The following is an 18,556-nucleotide window of genomic DNA, read 5'->3' on the forward strand; positions in this document are numbered from 1 at the left end:
ATTAAATTCTGCTGTATTATTAAGTATGACAAAAATAAAAATAATTAAGTCTTTTTTCATTCTTTGTATTCCAGAAGTGGAAGAAATTCAATTTTCATCAGGCTATCCTGACAGCTTAAACGAAATTGAGTATTAAAAACAGTCTGCTGAAAGGAATGAAGCACATTGAAGAACTGTATGTGAGAAACTGCATGAACTGCCTGTTTTAAAATATGTTTTAAGTAAATGCTGGACTGGTTTGAATACACACCAATACACAGGAAGAACTTGGAGCACGCATGTTCCTCGCCTTTTCAATGAGATTATTGACTCAGGGCTTCTTAGACCATAAGTTTTTAATATTATTTCCTCTTTTGCATGAGGTATCAGTTATTATATAAAGGCTTCCCATTTTGCACAGATCATTCATTTTTAATTTTTTTTAACGTTTCTGGTATATAAGTAAAAAGAGGAAATTCAAGTTGCACAATTGAAGTCCAATATTGTGTTATCTTAAATCTGCATTCAGTGAATGTTTTGTGTTGGGGATAGAATGGATTTTTGTTAAGAAAATTATAAATGTTTTGAAATAACAAAGAAAATAGTGTTAGCTACTAGTATTATCCTACAGGTAAAGTGCAATTATTCTCAGTGACAAATCTCTCTGGGAAACTTAATACTCTGCTGGCAATCTTTTGTGACAGTGTACTTTACTATAACAAATATATTTGTCAATAACAAACTCACTTCTAGTGTTCAGTATAATTCAGCATAAAATGCTGGCCTGTGGAATTATATGAAATGAAACACTTTAAAGCCATATGTTTTCAGGGATAAGAGTCTTGTTATTTTTTTATTAAATAAGTTTGTACACTCACTGAGAATGCACTTACACTTTGCCCAACCACAGATGTCTTGCATTTATATTAATAGGAAACTGAGTTCACAGCTAGTTATTTTTTAAGGTCTAATGTATTTGTGCGTAAGGGTTTTTTTTTTTTAATTTACTATAACTTCCTAAATAATTTGAATATCATCTTATTGCTCTGCTCTAGATTTCATACTAATTAGTGTAAGGAGAAAGAACTGAACCTAATAAAGTAGCCTGAATTCATTTTGAACATGAAGAGAATGAAATGTGTGGATCACATCACCTATGAAGGCCAACAAAAAGTAATCTGAACTGCTGCAGGAAGCTATGTACTGAGTGGTAGAAATTATTCTTACAGCGACCATATCCTGCTCCTTTCAGAACTAATATGCTTTTCCTAACAGCATATAAGGATCAACAGCACCTAGGATGATCTAGGTCCTTGCATCTTTCATAAATTTTCATTTCGGTGACAGAAACAATTTAAGAGATTGTTCAATGCAGTACATTCAATACTCATGTATTTATTTGACCACACAGATTGAAGCCATTTTTTGTTTCCTGGAGACCGAGGAAGAGCCAAAAGGAATAGATATCTTATCTACACATCCTAGATACCTAGTCGCCCCAGTCAGCTGCTTATGAACACATCACTCTTGCTATTATTCAAAAATGAAAGCAAACAGAAATAATGGACTGTTTCCTACACATCAACACAATTTTACAGTTGTTCTGAAAAGTGCATGTTTTGGTATCAATATTCAGCTCAAATTATCTAAGCAGAAAACAAGTGAAGATGAAGCACTTAATCAGGCTTGGTTGTTCTCTGTATGTAAATGAAATGAAGCATGAAGTACAACTGTTAGGCTCCTATCTCTAAATATTTATGCAACTCTGCCTCAACTCCATCAAAGTGCTCAGATTTAGGCTGATAAAATAAAAACCTAAATGAAGGATCCTAACCTGCTCTCCACTGAATGATTTCTAGGGATCTCACTGCTAGTGATTTTATCAGTATCACTGAAGAAAGTACTTATCCACAAGGTGTGAGGCATTGCCCTGATGGGGGGGGACGGGGGGGAGGCAAAAAAAGGAGCGAGGGAAAGCTCACCAAAACACCAAACCAAAAAATCACCTAAGTTCTTCCTTAAGTAGGGATCATCTCCTTTCCAATCATTTTTGCAGCAGGAATTGAAGTACAGAGAGAAAATTTGAAAGGTGGCTTTCATTTACTTCAATGTTTGATGAATATCAATTCATAGAATAGGAAATTCAGAGATTAGTGAAAGAATGGCTACAAAACATTTGAAAACTGGGTACGGTGCATTAAGATTTCTCCACTGGCAAACTTCAGTTTTATGGTGAGATAAAAAAATATTCCATCAGCTCCGTCCTAATGGGAAACTCCTCATGCAATTAATTTCTGTCCTGGATCCATATTCATTTACTATTTTTTTCTTCACTGCTGTACCAGGACCACAGTGGGGCAAACAGTTTTTCTGAGACTTGCCATACCAGTCTCCTGTTTAATGTCTGAAAATTTCTTCAAAAGCTAGTGAAGACCTTACAAGTAATTGCTTTTATCCCAGTTGTGTCAAAATCTGTAAAATGGAAATTAAAAAACCTCAAAAAGCAGCCATAATGTCCCAAGCGGTAATGGGCTTGTATTTGATTGCTGTAAATCAAATACAAAGCTACTGCTGTAGCTTTGTGCTGGACTGGAACTCAGCTTGTCCTGAGATCAGTGGAGAGCCCTTTTATTGTCTTCCTGTTCAATACTGTCCTTATGTTTAATCTTGATTTTATTCTTTAAATATTGTCCCATTAGTTTTCATTTCATCATTATCCTTACTAATTTCCAAAAAGAGGGGCAAATTCAGATCTCATTTACACCAACAGAAATCCAGAATAACAACTGTTATAAATTGTCACTGTTATTCTGTCTTTATAAAGTAAATGAAATGGTATTCTGACTATGGTATCACACCAAAATAAACCTAATATAAACTTCACTTTACAATCATGAAGATTCACAAAGACAGCTCAAGCCAAGCACTAAAAGACCTGGCATTTTGTCCACCTGGATGCGAGCAGAGCTTGCCAGTGTGACTGCCCTCACTCAGGAGACCTACTGCTCCAAAGGAGCAGCGGTGTAAGGGCAAGGCCTGAAGAGAGCACACTTCTTTTGCAATGTGACAGACACACTGAGTTCTGTTCTACCTCTCACGTTTTGAAAAAGAGAAAACCTGCCTCTCATCCCACCTCAAAGAAAAGACGAGCTGTCTGTTGTGGTGCATTCACCAGCCACGCTCCTCAGTCTGGGCCACTCAGGAATTCTCCTTAGGCCTCAGCCTGGATTCATGGCTCCTGGGCTCATCCTTGAGCTGACCAGAAACACCTGTGAACTTCTGCTGCCAAACTAGCCCCTGTTGTTTGACAGGCAGTCTTGGAATGTTACTTACCGGAACCATTAGCCTGAATCATGGAATCACAGAATTGTTAGGGTTGGAAGGGAGCTCTGGAGATGATCAATTCCAACCCGCCCTGCCAAGGCAAGGTCACCTACAGCAAGTGACACAGGAATGAGTCTAGGTGGGGTTTGAATGCTTCCAGAGAGGGAGACTCCACAACCTCCAGGGGAAGGCTGTTACAGTGCTCTGCCACTCGCAGTATAAAGAAGTTCTTCTCATGTTGAGGAAAGCTCCTGAGCTTTACTTTAGGGCCACTGCTCCTCGTCCTGTCCCAGGACACCACTGAAAAGAGTCTAGCAACCTCCTCTTGGCAACTACCTTTGAGATAGTTGTATGCATCAATGAGATTCTCTCTCAGTCTTCTCCAAACTAAACAAGCCCAGCCGCTCGAAACGTCGTAAACGTTCGCAGGAACTGTGGTGGTGAAGGGACCGCACGGGTAGCGGAACGCGGTGCTCGCCACCAGCCAACCCGGCCCATTCAGGGTGCTGCCACCGCGGCCGCCCCAGCAACAATGGCCGCAACGCCCCGCCCCGCCCCGCCCCGCCCCGCCCCGCCCCGCCCCGCCCCGCCAGCCAATGGGCGCCGCGCCCAGGCCGGTGAGGAGCTTTAGGGCGGCTCAGTCCCGCCCCCTCGGGCGATTGAGCTGAGCGCGCGGCGCGGGCTCGGCTCCAAGGGGGAAGGAGGGGTGGCCTTGGGGCGGGAGGGGCCTAGGGCCATGGCGGCGGCGCGGGAAAAGGGGAAGGTTGTGAAGCGTGGTGAGTCCAAGTCCCCCTTCGTATTAGGCTCCATCGTCAGGATCTTCATGAAGAACTTTCTGTGAGTGAGCGGGGGGCATTTCTCCCCTCCTGAGCGGCCGCGGCCTGGTCCTTCCGCCCCGCCGTACAGGGGCCGAAGCAGCGGAGCGGGATCGCGCGGGTACTGAGGGCTGGAGGAGGGAGTGCGGGAAGCGGTGTTCCACGGAAGGTGGTGTCTTGCTGGGAGGCGCTGCTGTGGGCGTTACGACTCCCAGGGGTTGTCAGCTCAATGTCGCTTCCCTGGGGGCGCGTTCCTTGGTGGCGGTTAGCCTTCCCCAGAGGTCATGGCTCCTGTCGGCCGTGCAGCCTCTGCGTGCTCTTTGTCTCTCAGGTAGGTGCTTGCCAAGCAGTGGAGAAGGGGAGACTGCAGAAGATGCTCGTAGGGCAGTGGGGATAGGCCTTGAGACCCATTAGGATGAAGTGTCTGTGGTCTTTGCGCGTGTTTTTTTCAGCTGCTGTGTACTGCGGATATGATTATTTTCGGACGTATTTGTTCCAGCAAAAGTTGTCGGACCGTTTTCTTACGGCTCCATTCGAGCCTTGAAAATCTTCAGTATTGTAGTGCATGAGTTACGTGTTAGATGTTAATTAAATCCTCAGAGACAGTAGTTAGATCCTCATTAAGGGTTCATATACCTTCTCTTCCACAAGTACATGGTTTATAATATTGTGTTGCCATTAACTGCTTTGTATTCCTCCTTTCAGCTCTCTGTATTTGGCACAGTGCAGGAATAGAACATCAAATGATCTTTATAAATTTAGGATGTTAACTTGATACGAATTTGCAAGGGTGGGTTTGGTCTCTTCCCATAGTTACTGTTGCAGTAGGCATTCTGGATGCGCATGATGAAAGATGTCTAATGCAGTTAGAAAAAAAACGAACACTAGGCACGAGCTGATGTGGTAACTCCAGAAAGCTACTGCATGATCAGTTTTCTGTCTTTTTTTTGATGCATAAAATAAAATGATACCCTAGTAAGTTCATTTGTGAAGTTGTCATATTGCTGGATTTTATTCTTCATAGTCACTAATTTTAAAGAAAGTTCTGGTGAGGACTCTGGCTGGTGGGAATGTATTTCATGGTGTTTCACTGAAATGTTGGTTTTCACTCTTGAGACTTTCTTACAAAACAGTATTTCACAATTGAGTCGAGATGAGGAATTGTATGTGTTTAATAAAATAATGAAATGTTTCTAAGCAAGTTCCTTTTTGTTTTTAAAGGTATTGTAATGTTTTAAAATTCAAAAACTTGCTGTGCTTTCCAGAACATACACTGTCTGTGAAGTACATCCAGGGCCCAACCTGAACCTGGTTGTAGGTGCTAATGGCACAGGCAAGTCAAGCATTGTTTGTGCTATCTGCCTGGGACTGGCTGGAAAACCTTCTTTCCTAGGGCGAGCTGATAAGGTAATTATGAGGTTTTGTGATTTTCATAGTTAATCTGAATTTCATTCAGAGCGCTGCCAAGCAGGGGATAGGGGGAAAAACTCTTATCCTTGATTTGCTTTAATTTTATAAAAAGTAAGGCATCTGAATTGAAGAGTAACCTAGTCCAGAGACAAAGGGGGGATTATTTTAATTAACTACTTGCTGTCTCATATAAATTATGAAATGGAAACACTTAAATTGTAGTGCAATCTAAGTTGACTAGAGGTTTTATTTGAAGATGGCTAAGTATCCACAGTGGGGTAGAAAAATGCCACTTAATGGCCTAAACATTTGATAAGTAGTACCAACTAAAGGAGAAATAGACACAGTCTAAAATAAATTCCGAAATACATAGTACCTCTAGAAATAATGTACTCCTAATGTGTCTTGAAAATTCAGCTAAAAGCATAGTGGCACTGATCTTTGATTTAAGTAGAATTTGGATTGCTTTACTTTGTTTGCACTTTTTACTGTCAAGGTATGCATTGATGCTGTAGTAGGAAGTTTATATCTTGAAATTTTCACACTTTTGCACTTGCCTTCTTGGATATTCTCGTTGGATGCAATTTCTCTGAGTAGATTTGGAGCAATAAATCTGGGTGCCTAAATGATTGCACATATTCTCCTGTAGCTGCTCAGTCATAAGCAAATGTGAATATGGGAATTGATTGCATGGCAATATTGTGTTTTGGTATTTCTCTTCACTTCTCATGATGTATTTTCATACTATTAGAATTGGCAGTTCTAGTACAGGTACTTGGCAGTGTCTTGTTTTTGTTCCCCAAATTCACAAGAACTTCTTCCTGTCCGTGGTTCTGCTGATTATAATTTGTTCAGTTTTGGAGGCTGAAGTTGATCAGAAATTGTTAACTTGTGGAGGAGGTTCTAATGCTTCTTGTGGAGGATAGTGTCTTCCTTTATTTTTAGTTAGTGCTTTATTTTGCTTTTAAGTTTTCAATAAAATACATTGTTAAGTAGTTCCATTGTACAGATGTGTATTCTTGTAAGATAATACATTTTCTTTTGCAATAACAACTTGTAAATTAATTTTGTAGATTGGTCTGTTTGTGAAGCAGGGGTGCATGAAAGGCATAGTGGAAATTGAACTGTAAGTAGTAAAACTATTTCCTCATGTGCTTTTAATTGGATCATTTCCCCCCACAGTCATTCACAAACTTGTGAGAAAAAAAATTTTTGTGCGAAGGTCTGTCTTTAAGCTTAATTTGTACTTTTTTAATTCCTGCAGGCTTCAGAACATAAAGTTATATAATTATCACACAAGAAATAAGCAGTGATGGCTACTCTTGATCGTGCGTTCTGAAGCATTTCACCTTGTCTTGATGTACAAAAAATGCATAGAAAAAGATAGTTCTATGTGGTGTGTTTAGCTTTTGATTCCATTTAAGGTTCTGATGATTTAGTCACTACTGCCATCTCTACGTGGTGGTTGGAATTCTTTTCATTGAAGAAAAAAAGACAAAAGTCTAAGTTTTAGAACAGATTGATCTGCCTTCACTTTCTTATATTGATACTGCTGGTAGGAGGGGCTTGCTCACATTCTCACTGAAAATGTCACATACGGCTAGAAAAGAAATAAAAAAAAAGATCTGACTAATTCCATGTAATGCGGTCTTGTAGGTAAGGTGTTGTAAAACAGAGTAACTGGAAATCTTTTGGCCTTAAAATTCCATTAGTAGCTTCTGCATAGGGCAATACTACATGCATCCTTTTGTGGACGCTATGGCACAGATGATTTTAATCAGCCTCAGCCTGGTCTATTGGCCTGAGTGAAAGAGAAAATAGAGATAGTCAACTGATTCATAGCCTGTGTTAATTTGTATAGCAATTGGCCACCCTGATCAGGTTCTCCGAAAAGAAAATTTTATTGAGGGAAAAAAAATACTGCAGCAAGGCCTTGGAAAAATTTTTGTCTGTCCATTTTTGTTATTGTGGGATTGATCAAGTAAGACCTTCTTTGGAGATTGGCCAGGCAATATGTTCAGGAGATAGGATGTCTTTCAGATAGATGGTGTAGTTGTTTTAACATGAATGTATTGCAATGTTACTTGAAATTCTGAAAAGAATCTTGCAATATCTGAAGATTTAGCATTTCATAGCTCATTAGACATAAACATATCATGGTTGCAGTGTAATTGAGTCCTTTGTCTGATTGGTAGAAAATATTTAAATACAATATCTAGATTGGAAGACCAATGATGCAGAAGATTGCTTTTTTGACAGGAACTAAAAATTGAAGTTCTGTAGGCATGTATTGCCTTTGTTGAATTTGGTGCTTGAAGTGTAGCTAAACCCAAGTTATGATAGTACAGTGATATTATTTTAATGAAAGAATGGAGCATGGCTTTGTAGGTCTTTGGAAGGAAGTCTCATAAATTAAAATGAGGTGACACAGAAAGTAATAGTTCAGTAATCAAGAAATAGGATCATATCCCTATGGTGCTTAGTCCAAACACCAGCAGCAAGTGTGTACTCACTTCTGCATTGAACTCCATTCTTAAATGTCCTGAGGTACATGGCCACTCTGCAGGTCTATATTCTCTATCCTTAACAATGTGCTTAACAGGCACTAGACAATTTTTAAATCAAAATGGTAAACTAAAATTCCAAGAGTTTGACTTAGTTGTTATTGCTGCATCTTAATCAGACTAAATTTTTGAAAATAAGTATGGAGCTAGAAAACTAAATGAAAACTAATGTATCTTCTGTGGTTTTTAAAAGCAGAAAATGAAAATAAATTAGTATTTTTTGTGTTGTATGCTATTTTTTTCTCAAATTGAATATATATACACAGCTTACTGATTTGTTTCTGTATACTAATACTTAAAGATGTATTGTACCTCCTTCACACCAATTTTAAAACTTCCTAAATGTCACAAAGATGATGCTTTTATAGAAACTGTTTATATTTGTAACAACGTTTAAGTATTTCATACATTCAGCATGAGCATCTCATTTTTATAAGTAACTTCTGAGTTAAGATTTGCAGATATTCTTGATGTTTCCCATATGAGTTTAGTTCATCACTGAAGTACTGGATTTTTTTCTGAATCATGAAAATGAGAATCTGATGCTACTGTCCAATTAATTTACATTAAATATTTAGCTGTCTATAAATTGTAACAATACTTTGACACTGGGTAACCTTTGAAAGTGTAACATTTTTCAGGTGTTCTTGAAAGTGTAAACACTTCTTTCTATTGATCAGGTTTAAGTCACCAGACAATATTCTTATCACACGTGAGATTTATGTGATGAACAATGCATCAGTGTGGTTTATCAACAGAAAACCAGCAACCCTGAAAACAGTAGAGGAACAGATTGCAGCCTTAAACATCCAGGTGGATAATTTATGCCAGTTTCTTCCTCAGGTATGAATCAATTTTGAAAGACAGTGGGTGCAAATGGAGTGCTGTGGTTTGAGAAGATTTTGTTGCTGGTTAGCTTTAGCAGCACTTTACCTAATTCAGTGGGACAACACAAAGAACAAGAGGGGTTAGGCAGCCATACTGGTATGATGGTGAAAGAAAAGAAGAGCTGTGTAACCTTTAAAGCTCACTAATCGGACAATTTTGTACCTGTTCATTCTGAAAGGAAAGATGCTGATGTTCCCTGTCTTCGTGTTCAAGTAGCAACACTTGCTAATAGAGCCTTTCTGGTAATATCAGCAGTTTGTTGAGCATAGGGCTGAAAGATGTATAGGATTGAATTATGTAAAAGTAAAATCATCCTAATGGAAAATAAGTTCTAAAGGAGAGATATTAAAGAATACTACTGGCAGTTCCTGTATTTGAATGCAGGTTCATGCAGATCAGAATTCCTGTGTAGAGAGCTGAGTTGCTTCACACTGCACCTTAAAGTTGTGACAGGTTCCTTCCCAGTTCATGTAGATCATAAGCAATGGTACTAAAAGGAAACTTTATCAGAGCGTAGCCATGGGGTTATTTTTGAATTCAAGAAGACTTGCAGAAGAGCATTAAAGTTCAGAAAGCTAACACTGCGGAAATAAAAATATGCCAGGTGGTGTATGGTTCATTTTTATTTACATACAGTATTTGTTTGGAACTTCCAGCCTACTCTGGTAAAATACCTTTGTGCTTAAAAGAACTTTTTCTCAGTTAGTACGTAAACGTCAGTTCAGTCAATATTGTAGTGTTCATAGTTCTGGTTTATTTGTTCTCTCCCAGTGTATCAACAGCAAGCACGCTTCTTGCATCAGTCTTAGTTTTGAGCTCTTCTGTCTTTAACAGAAATACTTCCTAAAAACCTCAGCTGCCAGCTTTAATAATAACTTCTATGTGGCTTAACTTTTGAGTTAGTCATAGTATTTATACTGCAAAAGATTTGTACTGCACGGCTGCTTCAGCAGCCTGAGAACAAATGTTCTGGAAGGTTTGGTGGCTAGTCCCAAGAGATAGTCATAAATTATGACAGAGCTATTTAGTGTAGAACTGTATAAGTCAGGTCATGTTCAGGAGAAGTATGTTTTAGTGTATAAATCCAGTATAACTGAATTCCACTGTTTTAGCTAATCCTGTGTTTTTTATAACTTCTTTAAATTTTTGCAGGACAAAGTTGGAGAATTTACAAAACTGAGTAAGACTGAGTTGCTTGAAGCCACTGAAAAATCCATTGGTTCTCCGGAAATGTACCAGTTTCATTGTGAACTGAAAAATTTCAGAGAAAAGGAAAGAGAACTAGAGGTAAATACATTCTTCAGACAGCAGTGAATGTAGGAAAAATGAAATAAATTTTACTGTGACATTTAACAGAATTAGAAAGTGGTACTTATTTACAAAGTCTGTGGTAAGTTGATTTTAGCAAATAATGCTCATCTTCTCTCAGAACTCATTCACTCTAACACTCACATGCTTCTAAGTACAAAGACATGTGCAGATGGTCCAGACCCAAAAGACGAAAGATGCCTGTTGTCAAGTACTCCTTTCTTCTCTGGGGTTTTTGACTGGCAACAACTTCCCTGGACAGATCTTTTGTCTTCTATTAGTCATTGGCTTATGAACAAGCATGGTTCTTTGCTTTAGTATTGCTCACTTCCTTGAAAATGATGAGACAGACAAAAAGGAAAAGGACCAGTGTTCTGGGAATTATGTCAGTCCTTAGCCATACAGGCCATTCTTTTAATCCTTTGTTCTCCTGTTCCTGTCATTTTGGATGGTTCCCTTCTAGTTACTGCTGTACTAAAATGTCTCCTCTGATGTTAAGTTTCTGCTTTAATGTACAGGTGAGATGTAGACTATTTTCTGGGAAGTGTTTAGATACTGTAAAACCTGAAAATATATATTACAGAACTTGTGCAGAGAAAAAACCACCTCGTTAGAGAAAATGAAACAGAGGGTTGAACGGTACAAGCAAGATGTTGAAAGATACCATGAATGGAAGCGCCATGTAGGCTTAATAGAGATGCTTGAGAGGAAAAGGCCATGGGTGGTAAGTTTTATTTCCAATGTTTTGCTCACTTAACCTGTTTTCTGTAAGACTGTGAAATTAGAAATAGGCCAAAAGTTGCTTTAGAAGAGTGACTGGAGTATCATCTGAATATCATTACAATTGCTTAGTGCAAGCAGGCCAGTTCTTGAAATTCTATTCTTGGTCTGTGATGTTTGCTTACATACCTAGCTGAATAGGTTGCTTCAGAAGTAGTTCAGGTAGTTCCTGCACAGTTAGGAAAGCCAGCAGTGCAGGCCAAGAGCAGTACTCCTTTTATTCTGTGCAGAGGCAACTGGTTTAAGCTCTAGACAGCTCTGCTTGCTGTAGAGAGCTCTGCTTGCTTGCTTCAGCTGTAGCTTTTTTAATGTTTTTTTGTTAAATTTTTTAGAGGGTGTGTTCCTTTTAATTTATTAGTTTAAATTTAGTGTGCATGATAGACATGTCAGTGAATCAAAGTTGCCAATCTCAAAAATATTAGCATTTGGACAGAAAAATATTAAAACATATTTGAAAGAACCCAGAATAAAGAGCAGATCATTTACACAAATCAAAGTCTTTCTGAGGATCACTTTAATATTACCTTAGTTTAGTGTTGAATGATCAGTCATATTAAATTATTCTAAACAGTTAAAACTGATGGAGATTTCAGTTTACTGGAACGATATGTTGTTTGCCTTGTGTGCAAACCTAATTATATTATATCTAAGTATAGAGTTAATGAAGTTCAGATCTAGAACTTCCAGAAAATTTGATTTACTATTTTTGAAGCATGCAGAAAACTTACTTTTGCAATTTTGCATATAACAAAGCCTGACATGACTATGTAAAGAACGTTATGGCCTTTGCATCTTGAGCAACTGGAAATCCCATTGCTGCCTTCAAATCTTTTTTTGCTAACAGCAGAGGGATTTAGGAGTAGCAATTTAAATGGATGGATGGTGGTAGATGTTAAGGAAGTGTAGGGTATGCCTTCTGTGATGTCAGTACTTGCTGAATGGTGGGATTTTTTCTTACTACATGTGTTAGCCTGGTGTTGCATAATGAATATAAACTGACGTTGATTGTTCTCTACTGTAAGATATTTGCTTATACAGAACACTAAAGGCTTGCTGGACACTGGCAGAGGAAAACTAAGCTAATGATTTTATCTGCTGTCAATTAAGTTGCCTTCCATAAATTAGAGAACATTGCTGTTAGTTACGTGATACTTAAGCAAGTTTAGTCAGACTTTGTCACACCTTACTTCCATTGATGTCTTCTAGACAGTTTATATTGCTCTGTATGTTAAAGGCTTTTAGTGGTTAGCACTCAGTTAACTGTAACTTTTTGGGCACTGAATCCATAGAAACAACAGTGTGCTTTGATACCTTGGTGGAGTTCTGATTGACAGTACAGAATCACTAGTGTATATTAGGTTCAGGGAAAAGAGAAGAGAACTGGAGGTAAATATGCACTTTAGAGATGCCGAGAGCAGTGACTATAGGGGAGTTCTAATAAAGTTTAACGAGATCTTTCATGTACTTAATTTACATTTGAAATCGAAGGGCATCAAAGTAATTGTTTTACTAGGTAGAGGGTATCTGAATTGTGGGCTGTAATAAAATTTCACATTCTGTTGCTGTTTTGTGATTTGTCAAACTGTGACAGAATTTTTGGTATTCTCTTACATTGCAAAATACCAAGCTCTTTCTAAAAGAGGAATTGCATTGTTCTACAAGAGCATGGGGTTTTTTGTTGTTTTCACCTAGCACTGTTTAATCCTAAGAATAAATTGATGTTTTTGTGTTTTAAAATGGGGTTTACCAAAGTTGAGAGTAGTATGGGAGTTTATTCTTCCTTCTGTGGATATTTCATTTGCTCCATCCTCCCCAAAATGCAGATTTCAACTTGAGGACTAAACACACCTACCTGTTGAATTTACCTTTGTAACAAAGCAGCGTAGCTACACCTGAGCTTTCAAGTCAACTGGAAGGCAGATGTATAAACACTTTGTGATGTTGTGAAATAGAGAAACAGACAGCCTGGAAATACGATAACTCAAATATGATATTAGACTGTTTTTTAATCATAGAGGAAAAGAAGAAGTCTAGTGATGAGCTTGTTAATGTTCTGATCACTGTTGAAGTGCATTTTAATTCTGAAAACTCTACTGCTTTTCACCTCAGGAACATTTTTTTTGTCAAGCAGTTTTTTTCTAGACAGTGACAACTGCTTCTATATGTGGAGAATTATACACAATTTTCACATATGTCTATGCCTAATAAGTTTTTGAACATATACTTTAAGTTCTGTAGAATTCCGTAGTTCCTGGAATCATGTCATTTAGTTTTGAAAATGTGTTTTGGTCAAGCTATGTCCATTCTTCTTTTCCTCCCCTCACATTTAGAATTAAGAAAAACATTGTTTTAAGATGCAAATATCTCTTGAGAAGGCTGAAATGCTTTGGAAGTTCTGCAGGTCTTTAGTGGAGTGCATAATTACAAGCATCAAAGTTACTTGAGTACAGCCAAATTACAGAGATCTTGTGTAAGTCAGATTTTCTTAAAGTATTAAAAGGATTTGCAGTGTAAAAATCATGTCATGACAGTTCTGTGGAACTTGCCTGTACTTTGTATCTGTGGAATCTGAAATGTAATTGTATGTGCATGCATTTGCTTTAATCTTGAAATAAAATGCCGTATTTAGAGCAGAGCTAAATTTTAAGCTTAGTCTTTCAGATAAGTGAAGATATAATCCCTTTATCTCTGTAACTTTGTAGCAGTGGCTACTGACTGTACTTCACAGAGTTACAGCAGCTTTCTTTAAATACTTTTTGATTTTATGAAAAAGATACTGTGAAGAAAGACCTTGGATTTTGTAGCCTAGGTTGATTTATCTGTGATTCATCAGGTTAGTTAAGTAACTATGAAAATGTGGTAGCAGATAAAGCCAATTCACCTGTTAAAAGTAGCTTCCAGGTGGTCTTTATGTAACATTATCATTATTATTATTATTATTACTGTTACTATTGTTGTAATAATAACCTCCAGGGTTTGCAATAAACTAGGCATATGGTCTGAATTAGGGGCTTTCTTTAGTGCATACAAAGTCAAACAGCCTTCCCTTCCTCTGTCCCCCTGCATATATGAATCTACTCCTCTTTCTGGACCTCTGAACATCTTATTTTTTTCTCATGAACCCTTCATAGTCATCGAATGTATTATTCTCTTATGTTTCTTAGTTTGGGGGACTGGGGAGAGGTTCTTCTTCTTTTTGTTCCTTCCTTTTTAATTTTTTTTTCTCTCAGAGATTATAACACATGCACAAAAAAAATCACTAATAATGACTCCTTTAGCTTAAACTACTTTCTCTACAAAATTCCCATCTTCTTGAAGTAGAGGCTCTTGGTCACCATACTACTTACCATCTCTTTTCTCTCATGAATGTATCTTGAGTTAAACTTCTTAGATGACAATGGCTTTGGTGTTTGTAGTGTGTGGTGGAGTTTTTGTTTCCCAAAAGTATGTTCCACTCTGTCCCCTTGGTTTACTTCAGCAGTGGTTGTCTGTTACTTCCTCTGACGATCTGTCCAGCTCCTTTCCTTTTCTTTCTCCCGAAATTGTCTGTGGTTATTTGCTCCTTAGCTTTTAGACCCTGCGTAAGTAGTCTCAAACTATGAACAGAGTTAGGCTAAGGAATTTTTTCCATGATTCCAGATGAACTTGGAGACAAGATAATTGCAGACAAATGGATTGTTTCTTCTGCTACTTAAATTGCATATTATTTAAGAAGTATTAATAATGCATCCTTGTTCACTTGTTCACCCCTACAACTCTTTGTCATTGGAACTAGTAACAGTATTAATTACATAGTTGCTCTAATACTAGTTTCTGAAAGAGATTTTTTTCTAAAACTCATGAGTGGTTAAATAAAATGTTTGGACAGTTTAAAATACTGCAATAGAATACAGCAGTTTTTTATTGTTTACTTTGAACTCCTTCAAGGAATATGAAAATGTTCGTGAACAGCATGAAGAAGTGAAACAGTGCCGAAAGCAAGTTAAGAAAGAACTGAAGTATCTGAAAGAAATGAATATCCCATGGACAAAAAAAATTCAAGAAGCTGAAGAAAACTTAAAGGATCTGGATATGAAAACAAGAGATAATGTAGGTACTGAAGTTCTTGTTTAACACAGATAATATTTCAGGTGTTCTGTATTCAGCTTTGTAAAGCTGCAGTGTGTCATATTGATGTTTCAGCAGAAATTTTCCTGAAGCACCTATGTCCTTGGTTCTCAGTGCCTTCTCTGTGTCTGTTCAAGGAATACATTCCTTAGTAAACCTTTAGTAGCAGTTCTTCAGTCTGCTCTTGGTTTTGTAAAAGCAAATCTTAAAATTTCTTTTCAATGTACATTAAAAATCTGCCTGGGATATAATGTTGTTAGTTTCCCCAAGTTAGATACTTCCATTGAATTAGATGCCTGTTTTCATCTGTTCTGTGGTTTGGGTTTGTGTGATGCTCACTCCTCTTAGCTTCTTAAAATGTGGTTTATTTAAGGTAAATTACAACTTTACTGGCCTAAAAGCATTCCTCTAATATTGAACATAATTGCATAAGAAGGACTTGATTTTTTTAATTAGACAGTAATCTTCCATCAGTTTTGAATATTTTTATGCATAAGGGAATTTAATGGGAAACCTACCTATATGTTACAGTTTATGTAAGTTTATTGAACAGCTGCTCTTCCTGGGTTTATGGAAAAATATTATTTCCATATTAAAAATAAGAGTACTGTAATTTCCTGCAGGATTTTAAGTAGTATTTACTATTCAGAAGTCATTGTGTGCATAAGCTACACAGATTGGTAGAGGATAACTATAGTTAAATGATCACATGAGTTTGTTTGCTGCAGTGAGTTCTGTTTGAAAGTAAGTGACCTGCTCAGAGGAGTTGATGTGGAGGCACGCGACACCTGTAGAGGACTGCTGCCTTGAAGCGTGAGGGTCTGAAACTTCAGTGGCATTTAAGACACTGTGAGTTAATAAACTAGTCATGTGCTTCCTCTAAAAAAAAAAAAAAAAAAGCTGAAACACACACCCTTGCCCCAAACAAAAAACAAACACAAACCAGACCAGAAAAACCAGACAAAAGACTCCTACAGATTGTTTTCCACAACATTGTTGTCTTTGTTGTGATAAACACTATACCAACATTAGGAAGTACTCAAGTACTTCATAATTATTAGAAAATTCTTTGGTAAAAGTATTCAGGTTTTGTGTCCTGCAGTATTGCAAGAGTTTATTATGCTGTGCCGCAAAATATCTAACTGCTCCAAAATGTTGCAGTCTTACCGCAGTTGCCTTCTTTTGGTCTGGTTGGGCTTTTTGTTTTGAAGGTTTTTGTTGTTTAAAGTTAAGTGTACTTTCTTAGAGAAAAGTTAACATCTGGAAACTTTAAGTCAATTTTCGTAATGCAAAAATGCCTTCATGCTTGTGAATTGCTAAACTTTGTTTTCACTGCTTGGTCTTATCCTGTTAGGTTTTACTCATATGTATCAAGCTACTGTGTTATTTTGAAACTGGTAACAGTTCTACTTCACCATTGGTGCCACTGTTCTTGGAAGTATTGGGCTGTATTCATATAAAAGTAATCTTTTTCATTGAAGGTTCTACTTTGTTTCTATGAGAAACCTAGGACAAACGGTGATCGTTTTGATTTTAACTTGCAGAGAGCTTGCTCAGCATAGGCACTTCCTACAAAACAGTGGAAGAAAACCTGAGAGAATGTTCGAGATGATTCATTTATATTCTTGAATCAGCATATTTTTCTTTTCATTCTAAACTTGTTGAATAAAGCTTTTGCATACCGTATATTCAAAAGGTTAACTGTATGCTGAAGTGTTGTTTAATTTATGTCTGGAAATTGGATTTGGTACATTTGTTCTGCAGTATTCCAATAGCCAAAAATACGGGAAGAAGGAAAGAAGATAAATTGGAAATTAAGTAATTTTACAGAAGACTTACTGAGGTACTCTAATGCAGCTTTCCAGTGACAAGTTACAATTTTGTATTTTATTCATAATTTATACTATTCTTTTTATAGAATTATAATAAGACACTTCCAAATCTGTTTTTTCTGATGTTAAATGATATGTTCAAGTCTAAATTGAATGATTAATATTTTGTCTTGAACTCAGAGTCCAGAATTTTGGAAAAATACATAAGAAAATGTATTATATATGTGGTTATGACATTAACTATTTGCAAGATACCAGGCAAGTTAAGAAGATCTGAGAGATGTATTGCTGCTTTTTTGTGACAGTACCTTTTTTTCAGCTGCTGAAATTGATTTCCCTCACACATACTTTCAGTGTTCGGCTGTTGAAATGTCCTTGGAAAGGAGAATCAGTGCTGATTGCACTGTCAGAAGATAGTTTTGATGTAATGTGAAAGTGCAAGACTTAAGTAGCTTAAAATGGCTTAAGCTGCTATGTCTTGATTAGTTCCTCGCCTTTTCATAGACTGCTTGAATTTTTTGTAACCTATAATTCGATCTTTGTACAAATGCAGGCATTTGGCAGGAATTTCACAGGTAGATATTCTGTAGGCCAGAAGGAGTTGATTAGTTTCAATTTGGCATTAAGGGAAAGCAGTTTAATATTAAAGTCTGCTCTATTCTGGATACACAGACGTGTAGGGAATATAATTCTCTTCAGATCCTTTCCTCCAAGCTTATATCCATTATTAAATGACTTTAATTCTGACTGCTTCTTGAGATCTTTCTCTTGACCTGAGGATATATATGTGAGAGCAGAAATAACCACATCTTCATTTTGTCTTTCCTGAAATTTGTTGGCTAAACTCCAGTATGGAGTTTAGTTTTGTCTGGAAGGAGCTGAACAGCAAGGAAAGGTGGAATAAATCTGGGAATTATATTAATGAATATATCCAAACATTGCATGACTTTTTCTCCTGTCTCTTTGTGTTAAAACTCTTTCAATTTCTGGATTAAAATAAAATTTTTTAGTAACACTTGGTGGTTTGAGTGGTATCATGTAGAATGTGGAAAAAAAAAATGGACCCACTTTATAGGAAAAGTTTGAAATGGTGTATTTTCAGAACAGTGTCTTCAGGCTCTTTAAAGGCTTTTGAACAGACTTAACTATGCAATGCAATTTTTTAGCAATATTTAATAGTGTAAAGCCTTTTTTTTTTGGTTGTACAATGAAAATCATAAAGACAATTCTAGTTGTTTGTCTGTTCTGTAGGTAGATCTATCTATAAACATATAACTGGAAATACAATAGTAAATGAAAAACAGAATTCTAGTTCCTTAGTAGTGTCCTAATTTTGAGAGCCTTCAGAATTGTTTTGTGAACATTTTGCATCAGTTTCCTGAAGAGATCTTCCTCTTCAGACTGCCTCCCTGAGCTCTTTGGAAAGAGCATCACAGAATTAGTACTTCATAGCAGTCAGCTGCAAGACTCAGATGTATTTCTTCTGTGTTGGCTTTATGCAAACTGTCTGCATGAGTCTTAAAATTTTGAGGGTTTTTTTGAGGTTGTG

General features: G+C 37.2%; 2 protein-coding genes across 3 annotated transcripts in view; both read left to right on the top strand.

Annotated features, from left to right (window-relative positions):
* Window positions 1-1,020, top strand: part of MAMDC2 (MAM domain containing 2) — a 62,228-nt gene extending 61,208 nt beyond the window's left edge. Inside the window, exon 14 of the mRNA XM_053969149.1 lies at window positions 75-1,020. Coding sequence (XP_053825124.1) covers window positions 75-136 — 62 coding nt within the window. The 3' untranslated portion in view covers window positions 137-1,020. The remainder of the gene's footprint in view (window positions 1-74) is intronic.
* Window positions 1,021-3,911: 2,891 nt separating this feature from the next.
* The window catches only part of SMC5 (structural maintenance of chromosomes 5), a 41,566-nt gene continuing 26,921 nt past the window's right edge, over window positions 3,912-18,556 (top strand). The window contains exons 1-7 of one of the 2 annotated variants that reach the window (XM_053969146.1): window positions 3,912-4,140; window positions 5,384-5,525; window positions 6,602-6,654; window positions 8,773-8,935; window positions 10,133-10,267; window positions 10,872-11,012; window positions 14,996-15,157. In XM_053969146.1, the coding sequence (XP_053825121.1) occupies window positions 4,040-4,140; window positions 5,384-5,525; window positions 6,602-6,654; window positions 8,773-8,935; window positions 10,133-10,267; window positions 10,872-11,012; window positions 14,996-15,157 (897 nt within the window). In that variant the 5' untranslated portion in view covers window positions 3,912-4,039. Of the gene's footprint in view, window positions 4,141-4,379; window positions 4,450-5,383; window positions 5,526-6,601; window positions 6,655-8,772; window positions 8,936-10,132; window positions 10,268-10,871; window positions 11,013-14,995; window positions 15,158-18,556 lie in introns of those variants that run through there. The other variant, XM_053969147.1, reaches the window with a different exon arrangement.

This window comes from Vidua chalybeata, chromosome Z (genome assembly GCF_026979565.1).
Source record: "Vidua chalybeata isolate OUT-0048 chromosome Z, bVidCha1 merged haplotype, whole genome shotgun sequence".
NCBI lineage: Eukaryota > Metazoa > Chordata > Aves > Passeriformes > Viduidae > Vidua > Vidua chalybeata.